At 38.0% G+C, this 14,261-nt stretch overlaps 1 protein-coding gene across 9 annotated transcripts in view; it reads right to left on the bottom strand.

The window, feature by feature from the left end:
* Nucleotides 1–14,261, bottom strand: part of EPS8 (EGFR pathway substrate 8, signaling adaptor) — a 141,007-nt gene that overhangs the window by 52,504 nt on the left and 74,242 nt on the right. For all 9 annotated transcript variants that reach the window (XM_080391799.1, XM_080391800.1, XM_080391797.1 and 6 more), the window contains 2 exons: nucleotides 5,857–5,947; nucleotides 4,584–4,657 (listed from right to left, as the gene is read on the bottom strand). In XM_080391799.1, coding sequence (XP_080247925.1) covers nucleotides 4,584–4,657; nucleotides 5,857–5,918 — 136 coding nt within the window. In that variant the 5' untranslated portion in view covers nucleotides 5,919–5,947. The remainder of the gene's footprint in view (nucleotides 1–4,583; nucleotides 4,658–5,856; nucleotides 5,948–14,261) is intronic.

Genomic DNA, 14,261 nt, shown 5'->3' with positions numbered 1-14,261 from the left:
AGCCTGGCTCTGTGCCACTGTCCAGATCACACAGAGAAATGTATCACAGCAGGAGAAATCTAACTCTTTATTTAGGTAGGTGAAACTCTTACCAAAAGCAAAAGATCTCAAGCTGGGTCTTAACAGATGACCTGAAGCACAGGTAGTGCTGGTTAGAGCTGCAATACCTTTGGACACGATAAATATTCAGTTCCTAAATGCCTAAAACAGAAATGAGGCATCTCTATGCCTAGACTTACACCAGTGTCTTACAAATAATTGCATATGCCAGACGTCATAAATGTTATCAGTGCTATGGCTATGATAACACAAAGAAGGGTCATGGTGGATCCCATCTTCCGCTTCCATAGTCAAATTGGAAAATGCCTGTACAGTGTACAAAGAGGCAAAGCTCTGAAATCTGATGGCAATCCATGTGGCCGTAAATCTTCCTCACAAGCTGTCCTAAGAATCCTGGAGTGCCAGTATAAATTATTACCACACATCATCAAGCAGAAAAGCCCAATACTTAGTTTACTACCATACATTTCTGGTTTACATTGGACTGATTGCTGATGCCCCTTTAAGAACGAATTGCAGCAGCTGGAAAAACTCAACATGATATTGAGAGCAAAGTGCAGGAGACAGAACCTACACATCCAGGGAGAAAGGTCAAAATTGAGTCCAAAACAAATCTCATTTTCAGAGAGGCAAATGCTATCACTTTCAGAAACTTATGCTACAAGCTTCTCCCTGATGGCTATATGGAACTAACTAACAAAGAAAGTGTATTGTTTAGGAGTCAGTTTAATTCATGTGAGTATTAAATAATACAAGCATGTGACATGGATGGCTTCTTTCAACGGACTCGTTTACCTAGTCTATGATGTGCTTGTGATTTCCTTAAATATATTACACTACAGTTCTTGCTTTGAACGAGGTATTGGAGCAATGCAGAAATACACATGCAATTTCACTGCTAGCACCTAATCACAGCCATGAGAATATAAACACCCAAAAAATGCCTAGTCTTTTCTTATGCAGTGTAAAGACAATTTTAGCAACATCTTTCAATCCTGTGTCGTATAATAATCTAACAATTTGTAGTGAACCATTGGCTCGCTACTCCTGGAGAATGGGGCTGCTCCACACTGTCACTTGCCGGCAACCCCCCAGCGCAGCCCTGGCTATTGGTGCTGACTGATGCCACCCATCTCTCCACAAGCAGAGCTGCAGAAGACAGATGGAGAAGCTAATGTCAGAACAATAGATGACAGTAGGAGCCAAAACCCACTTCAGATTGAAAGATCAGGAAGTAAACAATTAAATAAACCCCATAAGAATGTGCAGAGGGCATCTTCCCTCCCAGTTCAGCAAGAGATTTATCATGCAAATAGAAAACAGTTCATTTCAGGAAGGAAACGATGGAAAACAAAAGGGATTATTTGACACAGGAAAAAAAGCAGTTGCAAGGAAGTTTTTTCTATCAGATAACCACACCAGAGATAATGACGACTCTGGTCTAGTTTTTAACGGAACTGTCTGTAATACCAATAAAACTTTAGCCTCCTTTCCCACTGGCACTGGAGCCAACATTTTGCCTGATGACTGAAAGACTGAACTATCATGAATCACCTCAGCACTGGGACTCAAGAGATAAACTTTATGCCATGACACATACGTGTGTGTGCGCGTATATACACACACATATATATACACACACATTAATATCATCACTATTATTATTATTGTTGCTGTTATTAATTAGTCTTTACTATGCTTGGAATAAATGGAGTTCAAGATCAAGTGGTCACTGTGGATCCCAGGTACCATCTTCACTTGCTGATACCCACAGATAGATGCTTTAATACAAATGACATTCAATAGCCTTCCAAGGAAAGGAAGTTTGTCATGGACAAAGTTTGCCGCTAACATTACATTGTCACTTTTTCTAAAAGCACATGGTCCATTTTACTTTTACAGTAAGACTATATATATATTTCCAATATATTGTAAGTGAATCTTTATACATTAGCTTTATGTATTTGCATAAGTAAAATACGGACATTTAACATACATATACATAATATAAAATGTAAAAAGAAAGGTAGGACACCTCCAATCTGCTTTATAGGCTTTCAGTCACATGGGTCTCAAATAAAATATTTGTTAGTTATTAATTATAAATAAATCATAATAAAATATTTTGTAATACATATTTTTACCATATTTTAACAGTTCCAGTATCATTCAATTGTTTCCCACGCACTGCGTGACAGTGTGCATGAAAATCCCTAACATCACAAGGGAAGAAAAGACACACATGGGATGCAGCAGAATGGTAACATCATTGCTAAAATTAAAAAATTAGAATTGCCCAGAGTTTGAGGAAGGTTTTAGGTGTTTTCCTGTTTTCTCCAGTTCATACATTTGGCGATACTGACAGTCTAGTTCTTTATGCATGCAAAACAGAGCAGCAGCAGTAAAATGTGCAAATTCCTCTCTAAAAGCTGTGCCAATATATCTTCACTCAGAGCTCCAGGATAATTGAGTTGTCTACTTCATTCAGCTCCTGGCAACTGCAGCTACGGTTTTGTGCTGTATCTACCAACAATGGAAGTGAACCAAGATCAACAATTCATTTTACAGAAGCCACCATGCAGCAATTATATGGTTAAGCATTTTCAATTGGTACCTGAATTCAATTAAGTGTCTTAGAAGTAAAAGGCTGCTTAGCATTATATACCTCAAATCAACTAACTTGTCCCCGTCTTCTACTGACATATGACTATCCAATCATATTTGATATGAAAAAGCTCAAAAGACTTATTATTTTCAAAGCCCACAAAGATTAAAGGACATAGTGAAGACACTTACTAGCACCGTCACAGTGTTCAAACCACATACTCCTGAAAAATCATTATTATTATAATACAAAATGAAAAAGAAAAGTGCAACTCTCCTAACATCTCATAAAGAAATAATCTGCTAAGAGTTTTTCACAATGTCTCTTTGCTGGTTTCTGTTACCACCTACTATTTCTGTCAACACGTGCAATCAGTTCGTTGAATGAACCCATACAGGATGCAGACATCATTGTTTAAAATGATCACTTCTGAACTTTCCTCAGTTGCAGTTCCTGCCTTTAATAGTCAGTCAGTGAAGTGACTGACTTTTGTAGCATACCACTAAAAAAAGACAAATTTTAACTTAGAATTATTCACATGCAACATTCGTTGCCAAATAACAAATGCTTTACATGGTTTCTACTTCTGTCTTTGCTGATTTTTCTAAAGCGGACCTCAGCACTACTGTAGCACAGTGCCTTCAGCCACCAAACCACATCAGTTTTTTCACGCCACTCCTCTTTTCAGAGGATACAAAGCCAGGAGACCTCCAATCTCCCCTGGGGGCTTTTAGCCTCAGGAATTTTGAAGCAGTTTGAAAGCGAACAAGGCAACCAACAGAACAAAGTTCTCATCTGCCCATGGAAGAGTAACCAAACTCGAGGCCTGCAGGGAATCCTTCCAAGGGCAAAGTTATCGCCTTTCTAATGCCAGGAAGCATCCTGACATCACTCCCCTAACGTCCAAGGCCACTCCCAGCCATCACCCCACCCACAACAGGAGGGAGAAAAGATTAGTTACTACTAGGGATGTTGCAGTTATCAGCCTCTGCTCTTTGAGCTTTCCAGTTTGTTAACCTGCAGAAGAGGTGGTAGATACAACAAAGGAGAGCAGGCTGAGGTGCAAGGGGTCCTGCACAGGACTGGGTTCTCGCTGCAAACCTCATCAGTTTTGCTGACTTTCAAAAGAGCATTTAACAACAGGCACAGATTTACACAACAGAACATCTCTCAGCCTCACTGCTGCTTCTACTTCCATTAGCACAGCTATCAGCAGGATATATTCACACTGGAGGTGGATGACCAGGAAACGGTGCAATTTGGCTGGCAAGGAACATGACTACATTCTGCCTCCACAGTGATTTGGCCATGGGGTAGAGAGTAGCATACACAGCCAAGACAAATACTAGCATTTGTAGTTGGTTAAGTGTAACAACATTTAGGCATTTGTAAGTAACATCACGTTTGACAGTCACAAAGCCTGTTGACAATAGCAGGCCAGATAGGACTCCAAATCCATTACATCAAATCTAATTTCCATGAAATCCTTGTGTCAAACAAGAATAATATTGTAAATTCCTTTTCTGCTAGCAGGGGATAAAACTGGGGAGGCAGGGGGAGACACAGGTCATGAATCAAACCAATAGCACTGCTAGACCCCTGAACGCATTCTCCTTGGTACATACCTTAGCTATAGGATCATTCAGTTTTGTGATAAATGCTTTATACATTGCTGCCTTAAAAATTAGCAGGTGGGAGTTCCCTGCTTAGTAAACCATAAAAAACATTTTCTAGCTAGCCTAGTTAGTTTTAGTAGGAATAAAATCACTTTGCTATTTTATTCTGTTGACATACACACCCATGTGTTTAGACATACACTTTCAGATTTATATGCATAAAATATTCCTACCATGACATCACAATCAATATTTAAACCAAAAATTTAACATATTAGTTTAGAGAACTCATGCCATCTTACCATAAAGAGCTTTTGCACTTGTTCTTGAATTCTGTTCCCTCTCTGTCTGAGCAAACGTTGGGGAACCATAGCCACTGGAAGAAAACGTTTCTGGTCAATTTCTGTATAGATGTATTTGCCACAGAGAAACAGGCACTGAGAAAAACCCTCCCCTTATGCAGGACTATATATACCTACCTAACAGAGGTAATGATATGGGATATTTGTTCTGCACCATGAATACAATGAAGCACGTTTCACTTAGGTTGGAAGCCCTTCTGAGTTTGTTTGGTTTTTTTTTTTTTGGGGGGGGGTTGCATTAATACAACATCGCGCACAATGGGAGTGTGGTATGCACACAAATATTACCATAAGTAATCAAAACTACATTATTATTGTTGTTGTTATTATTATAATAATAATAACAACAATATTAATTATTAATTATTAATTATTATAATAATAACAATAATAATTATTATTATAATATTATTATAATAATATTATAATAATAACAATAACAACAACAATAATATTGACTATGCCAAAGACTTGATAGGATTTTGAGGGTTTTCCTGCACACGCAGGTGTCATTTGTTGTTAATAACTTTAACTGCTTTTCGTAAAAGACTTAAAAGGAATATCATTGCCTACAACAAATGGAAAGGCAATCCAACTTCCTTACATTGTAACAACAAAAGTGAGTCATGCACAAATTCACTTTAAAGGGACAGCAATGAGGACAGCACATATGCCCTGCTCATATGTACGTGTTCTTCAGCATCAGATTAAGTCAGTTCTCACTAGGGCTGCAAATGAGCCTAGTGCCATGCTTCTAATGCAGGGAGCACCTTATCTCAGATAACCTACTTTCAGGTAGCAGTTGCTAGTCCTGTTTACTAGGAAACAATATTTTCTCACAGATGGAAAGGGCAGCTGCATCTTTTATGTATAAAAATGCATTCACTCAGAGCTAAGCTTAAACACCTCAAGCATAAGAAGACCTCTCAGAGTAATACAGTAAGTATGTTATGGCTACAGCAATTTATTTTTCTGTTCCAGATGATTCTGTTCAATAATACAGCTTTAACCTTACACTAAAACAAAAATCAGTCATATCGTGTCTGTCAGTTTGGTTACATGGTTGTAAAAACGCACATTCTTTTAAAGAAACTGCCTTTGTATTATTCCAATGGGATCTAACAATTATAGCTCTATCTGAAATGAAAGCATAAAGAAGAAAATACAGCATTATTTTTTGTCCTTAAAAGGAAGATCAGAGGCATAACCTTACTTCATTTGAAGAAAATAACTTCCATATCCACCGGGAGGGGTGTTTGATATATGTCCATTCATTCTTATTGCCACTTACTGAGGGAAACGACCTGGGAAAAGAAACAATAGCATATGAATTGAAGTCTCTTAAAAGATGAAGGTTTAATACATACGTAACACAAACCTAACGAGAAAATTATCATTGAAATGGGAAAGAAATTGCATCAACAAGCTCAATTATTATTTGCATCGTGGTGATGCCTTGAAGACCCGTTATGAAACTTCTCCCAGTTGTAATGTGATAGTTATTGCTTCAAATAATTTATAATTTAGTGAATAAAGTTATTATTATTGATACAATGGCCGTTAGGAATAGCTTTAGAAATAAAAGGCTGACTAAACAAAACCCAACATCTACTGCAGAAAGTAACAAGATGTTCCAATTGGCAACTTTAATAGTTAAGCATGCCTGATTTTAACCCTCAGCTCATTTCTTTCAAATGAAACTTTTGAAATTACCTTTTGATACATGCTCTATGAAACTTTATTAGCTGAATTGTTAGAAAGATGCACTATCAAAACAAAACACAATTGTTAGCACAAAAGAAAACTTGGCTAGCTATTTTGGGACTAAAAAAAGCCCTTCTTTTTTAAAGCATTTAACATCCTGAAAGTTTGGCATGCCAAATGGAACCTCTCATATAACAGCAATACTGAAAAAGCCATGATGAAACAGCTAAAAGAATGCCTTCTCCCTTTAATAATGTGCCCATTTAAGTTAAAATTGACTCTGGAAAGTGACTTTCACAAGCCTCTAAACAATTAACAAATCCCTATTCAAATTTACCATGGGCAAATATTCTTTCATTTATACCTATATGAATAATACATATTTGAATGTTTCTTAACATCTCAATCATTAAACAGAAGATTTCTTTTAACTCTGCAAAATAGTCAAAAGTACCTCAGATAAAATTTGTACCTAACAAAACCTCCATTTCCAAAATTAGCACAACTTGCTTTGTTGTACTAGAGCCACCTTACAACCAGCTTACCTCCTGAATCACTAAGTCAACTTACTGCCTCACTGTAGCTGTTCTCTTGTACAAAGAAGCAGCAGCTGACTGACCTACAGTGCATACTGTATTTTGTACCCCACATATGTTCTGCTACTTTCCTTTTTCAGGCAAAACCACAGTCAAAATCAAATTCTGTTCTCAGAGACATAGGAGCTGCTTTTGGTCTTCTGTATTGAGAACAGTCATATTTGTGCCTTTCCGAGGAACGCCTGACATCTACCTGAGATGCAGTTAGCAAAGCTAACTAGAACTGAGCTGTCTCAACTACATGCCAAATGGAATCATGTGGAAGTGTAGTATTGCCTTTAGTGAGCACATACTTGGCGATTTTGCTTACTATCCCTCTTTTTTTCTTTTAAACCTTTGATTCCTCCTTGCAAAACATCTTTACTGACATATACTGGTATCCTGTTTAGCTGCTCTAAGCCAGTTTTTGTAGAGTGCAGTACTTAGCAGCTGTCTCCAATAAATTACTATCCATGACGAGTGCTGCTCAATTCATTAGCAATTACAACCTTTGGGAAGCATCCTGAAATTGTCCCATGACTTGAAAGATAAAAATATTCATTTTCTCAGCAGAATTTGCCAGGTCACTGTGCACTCCTTGTTCCATTTCAGCAACTGCAGGGACCAGAGCTACTCAGAGTGTTCCTCTCCAGCTCATGCTGCCATTAAGCTCTTCAAGATTTCCTGCTGGCCATTAATTCTTCCTCTCTGCAACACCACATGCAACCATTGCTCAATTTGTTACCCTGTGATTAGCCTCCTAAGAGTGACCAGATCCAAAAAAACTGACACAAATTATCTCCATTGCTTTTCAGTATCCCCAACTTTCTTTGCTCTCCATGCACACATTATTTAGCGTAACACTTATTTAATAATTCTATTTGCCATACCCTTTTATCACTGGCGGTCTTTTTCATAGCTCTATTTATAACAAACTCCACAGCTATCTCCTTTAAAGTGAGATGTGGGGAAAAAACTTGGTTTGAGTGTCTCAAAATTATTTCATTCCTCTGACATCTTAATCTGACAAATACTTGGGTTATTTGTGCTCCACTTAATTTTATGAAAGTGGTGAAACATATTTTAAGTAGAAGGAATGTAATATATTAGAAACTAAAGCTTCAGTCTTTAAAGTTAGCATAACACACCAAGTTTTAAAGCAGCAATGAAGCTGAGCAGCAGATTTTCACATTAAGGGAAGAAAACATGCCTCATGACTAAATACTTGCCCACTGTCAGGCATGACAGCACTTAGAGTAAATATAAAAAGCTTTAAAATTGTATTTTGAATCAAGTGATAATGAAAATCTGAAGTCAGAAATTTTATCTGTAGAAAAAAGAAAGGCAAGCAGTTTGTTCTGCCAAGTAAGCACAAAAGTTTTAGTTTTAGCTGATAAATGAAACACTTGCTATTTGATAGCTGAGTAAAGCCAACAAGTACTTCCTGTCCCTCATGCCCGTTTCCACTGTTAAAAAACCAGATGCCAAGACAACTATTTTGACATGACAATTTCAAGAGGCTACGCAATGCTTCTATCACTTGGTTCAAGAAAGCTCCTGAATATGAATACAAACAAATCCTTTCAGTCATTATTTATAATTAGTCCAAATATTTGTAACAGCATCAAAAAGCTACTCGTAATTCCCCCAGATTATCAGGCAGTTTCATCTCTTTCAACCTAAACGCTTCCAAAAAAAAATATTTTAGGAAAACTCTTTAAATTTTTTATTAAGTGCATGATGGAAAGAAGAAAAAAGAGCCACAAAAGGATAACAGAATGTGCAGTGCTTCACCTATTATTCTCTTCTACAGCTTTCTCTGCTGCATTTCTCATCTCAAATGCTCTTTCATCTCTTAAAACCAGTCCCATAGCAAAAGTCAACTCATGCACACTGCAAAGCCATTGTAATCCAGGAGTCTATTAATAAACTCCACTTCCTCTTTAATCTTCCCTTTCACCTCAGCCCAGCAGTTCACAGCAACACACGCTGGTGTTCTGGACTTTAAGATAAACATCCTTCAAAATTAACTGTATGATCCCTCTTTAATAGGCCTGAAGTATTAACAGTTTACTTGTGAATATGCCCAAGAACGGCCATGCCTTTCTGAGGATTCTGCAAAGAAACCATGCGTACTCTGAACAAGAAATATTTTAAACCAGGAAAACTAAATAACCATTTAAGAAGATATTAATAATAAGAAAAAAGCTAACATAATAAGAAACAAAGATAAATATTAAGGTATTTATCTTTAAATATATTATTAAAACCAGTAAGAAAACAGTTGTAAATTTGAAATTCCTAAAAACAAATACATACTGAATTCTCTTCCCACAGTGTCAGAGACTGAACAAAAAGAAATCCACCTAGGACTTCACTGTTGCCATCAGCTTTATTTTTGAAGGGACTTGAGCATATTGATAGTAAGCAGCAATATAAATGACAAGGCTCCAGCCCTTGTAACACACAAACCATTTCTGGAGACAGATATACTTCGGTTCTTTAGCAGCCAACAGTTAGAGGTGCTTAATCCCAACCATGAGGAATATTATACTGGTATACAACATTATTATATCAGACATACATATCCACTTTAAGGATCTGCCCAAATGCTACAAATACTCTCCACCTTCCATACCTCTTGTAGCACAGCAGCTTAATAAAAGGCAATACAGTCCCTGTGCAACAACAAGCTGGCACATCAGCAACTCACATGCCCTGCCGTTTAATTTCCTAGTAGGAACTGAAGGTAAAAAAATGCCTCAATTTACTTGTAAAAATCCCTTTTCTAGAAGAGCAGATCTATCTCATTAAAGAAAATGAGATATTGCAGAGACAGGTGTTTTTTTCCACTCATCCTGAACCCATCAGTCCCACCCAGTAGCAGATCACACCACCAGATGGACAGAAAGAGAAACAGCTTAACAGCATGGACATTTCAGAAATTATGGAGGGGGAAAGGGTTAAGGAGAGAAGGATGTAGGGGAAGGAAAAAGGAAAGCCAAGAATGGCTGGAACAATAATTATCTACTGATTAACCAAATATTGTTAGTAATAAGCCATTGTTATCACATGCCCCCCCCCAAAAAAAAAAAAAAAAACAACAAAAAACAAACAAACAAACCCCAAGAATTCTTCCCCAGCTAGATAGCAGGCACAGGCTGTAACTCCAGCCTAAACTATTACAAGGTAACGCTTATCTGTAGCGGATCTGACATTGCAGTAATGTCAGATCAGGGGATGCTTTCTCTACCCTTTCCCTTTGAAAAAATATTACAGAACAACAAAAACAACAACAAAAAAAACCCCAGATATATCCATGCTACACTATAACTCATCATGCATTCTATAAAAATGCTTCTTATTGCTATCCCACAACATTCAGTACTGTTTTTCCACAGAATACGAACTACTAAAACTCGCTGCATGACTTACTCTTTTTCATTTGTTTTTTCCTCAAACCTCACCCTGTTCACACACACACATTTTCCTTCCTCATTTTTGAATAGTTACTACTTCTAACCCCCTTGTTTCTCCACACTAAGATAATTTCTTAGTTATTCCTTATGTTCTTGCATCTTGGTGTCTTCTCCTCTTGTGTCTACCTTGCTCTGACCCAACACTCTCCTATTTGTATCTCCACTCCAGTCACAAATTTTACAAATGGGGAACTCCTGACAGAAATATGTCCCAGGAGTCAGATGAAATGTTGCTGCTGCCCTCTGCTCTGGGGCTTCTTCAGACAACCACCGAGAGCAAACATGAGTTCTGCTGGCTATTCAACATCCTGCCCCAAGATAAACACCAAGATGCACTTGCATGCATAAGTGAGTATTACTTTGGAAATGGTCACTGGGGATTTTCCATCCTCGGTACATTGATATCAGAATTGCTCTGAGACAAACTGCTACTGGTTGGGCTGGCAGCAGCTTTGTACCGTAATGCTTTCTATTTTCAATTAACAGGATTGGAGCATCCAAAGGCTGGTCAAAAAGATGACAGCAAAAATCACACAGAAAATTGAAACTTAGACCCTGCAAGTGATGCAGTTTCAAGACAGAACACTTGGACTTCATTCACCACCACTCTGGCTGTTGTCCTCTTCGACTCTTTCAAGCCATCTTATAAATGATTGGGCAGTTCTATTAATGAACCTTTCTGAGAAAGAAAGCAGTATACATTCCTGTGTCCAAGTATCACGACTTCAAGCAAACATGTTAATACAATAGCCGCAAAAAATAATTTTGAAAGTGCTGTTACTTTCATGTCTTCTCTGTTTTCAGAGTAGTTGTCCTGCACGGCCACTGGCATGAATTACACTGCATCTCAGTTTATACAAGCCTGCACTGAGTTGCATCCTGTGTTTAGATTTCAGTGCATCCCTAACCCACCCTTCTGCTGGATGCAACGTTAGCTAACCGGGGCTCCTGCTAAGGAAACCTGAGGGTGGGCAGGAAAGGACTGGACATGCCCCCCTCTTCCCCCTGAATTTCACTCCTGATAGAAACCTGAACTTAAACCCAGAATATTATTTGCCTGTTTGTCTAAGGGGGCAGAGAGGTAGGAGCATTTCAAGAGACTAATGACTGTGACATAAATGAATACTGCTCTGGCCAGGCAGGGAACACCACATGACAGGGGGACAGAGCATTGCCCAGCAGGAGGGATTTGTAAGCGTATTCACCTGCACAGAGCAGTCCAGCAGATGAGCTCAATCAATGCTGCTTTATCCAGTTACAAACCGTGTTACAGTTTTCATTGACTTTGTGAAAAATAGTATTTTCTCCTCAGTCCTTCAGCAGAAGGAGTACACTACATTCATCACTGCGATTCCTTTCAGCAGGAGGGACAGGATAAATTTATTAAGACAATATCAAAGTAGTAAACTCTATATGATAATTCAAGACCAGTCTTCAGAGCCAGAACTGTTACCGAAGAGAGAAGCTTTCTGTTGGGAAAACTAATAAGATAAAAAAATGCATTTTGAATCTTCTTTTTCCTACTATGACATTTTCCAGTGATTCACTGTTAATGAAATTAATTGTAACAGTATAGTAAAGATAAATGCCCTTTATTTTGAGAAAAAGCAGAAATATGAAGACCAACAGAAAGAACTGAATGAATATATTTCAGATAGATCCTGTTCATAGACTTAGCCCTTACTGCCACACTAATAAAGACCCTGCTTGAAAACAGGTTCTTACTCTGGCACGGCGACCTATTTCCATTCAATTCACTCAGGTCTGGCCATAATTTATAATTAACTGTATTAAAAGAAAATAAAACAGCTTTACAGATACAAAAGCTTCAAAGACTTCAAATCCCTATTGCAACAAAGGAATGTTAATAAATATGCCAAACACTAAAGCCACCACTCACTGCTATTTTTAATTAGAGAATTAACCACCTCATCTAAAGCAAGATGAGTATTAATTACCAAGATCAGAATAATTATGCAGACCTTGCAGAAAGTATCACCACAGCTGGAAGACCAGTATCTTGTATGAAAGAGGGAAAAAAAAAAAAAAAAGGGGGGGGGGGGGGGGGCACCCAACCAACACAAAAAAACCCTTCACACATACAGAACAGTCTAAAAAGGCGGCATCTGTGACACATGAAGGAATTTGTAGGAGGACATAGAAAAAAGGAATTATAAAGTATCATAAAAAAATCAATGTCTCTGGTAAGTCTACCTCAAGTATTTGAAAAGGATCAAAGAAGAAATTCTTCCAATGGAAGTCGTAACGGATTTAGAGAGCCATGGGCATCCTGCACCAGAGCTTACTTCGGCACCTCATCTACAGCACCCAGGAAACCCTGCACACCCATGTAGACTCACACAAAGGATACAGGAAAACAATTCCCATGGGACAAGCCCCAGAAGCATCACCACCTTCTCCCTTATAGCTGTTCCTTGAACACTGGAAAACAGTTACAAGAGAGAAAGCTAAAAATTAAATTCTGTTTTAATTGAATATTTACTGAAATTCAGAGCAGTGGTTCTCAATTCACACTTGACTTTGAAGGCTACTGCTTTTATTGCAGACCTAAGAAAGGGTCCAGGTGTCTGGAACAGGTCTACTTTATTCCCCGCCCCCCCCCCACCCCCAAGTACAGCAGCGAGCTAGCAAAGGATACTATTTTTACTCAAAAATCCTAATTCCAACATGGCTACAACAGTGCACTCAATATTTCCACCTGAGAAGTACAATATTTGTTCTGGTTTGAGTTTTCAGTAGTTTTATTGTTTGCTTGCTTGTTTGTTGCAGTTGTTTTTTTTTAAACAAACTGACTTGGAACGACTGAGTGGTGAATACAGCTGACCTAGCACAGATACCAGTTTTATTTCTCTTCTTCACGGTCTCTGATTTTTTTTTCATTACTTCCTTTTATTCCTTGTTACACCATACTTCAAATGAGATCGTTAAGATTTCAAGAGGGCATTCCAGACACTGGTTTGAAAGTCACCTTTTGACTTTAGAAATGAGAACTTATAAATAGCATTATAATACTAGTGTGCGTGTTTAGGTGGGCCAGCAGAAAACAGCAAGAAACAGCATGCAAAGGGTGCTTCTTCCCAGATGCCATATAAGCAAGAAGACAAATGTCAAAAAGATCATGAAATTTTGACATACTTTTCCCTTTCACATTGGACACAGGCTGTGAGTGTAGCTGATTAAATATTTCTGAACAGTTTCTTGCACTGAAGTGCTTGTGAAAATGTTAAGAAATGGTAAGACTTACTGTAGTAATACTGTTCAGTATATACTTAACAAGACAATGTCTTTAGGTGCCATCTGTTGTTTTAAATAAAGTTTTCCTCTTGGTCTGGTCAAAAAAATTAGCAAACTCCCAACATAGTTAAAATACTGCTTGCTGCTGCAAGTTGTCCAACTGGAACTGGCTTAACCACCTACCCACGTCTACTCACAAGCTTAATAGCTGTGTCATGACACACTGACATTACTAAAATTGGTGTGGTAGAGTTCATAACAAAAGCTGAACTGACATACACCAACCAGACCATAACAATTAACATCAAGCAGAAGGAGGAAAAAGGACAGGAACATTCATCAACACCTCCCTAGTTTAATAGAACCGTGGCAAGGTCTAATTCTTGTTTTCACAAATACACCTTCTTCAGTTTTGGTGAAGTTATTGTATTAGCTTTTATCTTGTAGGCCTTATAGCCAGACACTGACACTGCAGTTATCATGGTCTCAGACATGGCAATAAGTGAGTCCCATCGCAAGGCTTTCTTACTGTTCCCCACTTAAAACTTTCATTCTAGCCCTATTTAAAAGAAAAGAAAAAAAAAAACCCTCCAAACACAAAACCT

The sequence above is a fragment of the Falco punctatus genome (assembly GCF_963210335.1).
Source record: "Falco punctatus genome assembly, chromosome: 6".
Taxonomy (NCBI): domain Eukaryota; kingdom Metazoa; phylum Chordata; class Aves; order Falconiformes; family Falconidae; genus Falco; species Falco punctatus.
Note: the sequence above shows the minus strand (reverse complement) of the source record. Positions and strands in the feature narration are given on the sequence as shown.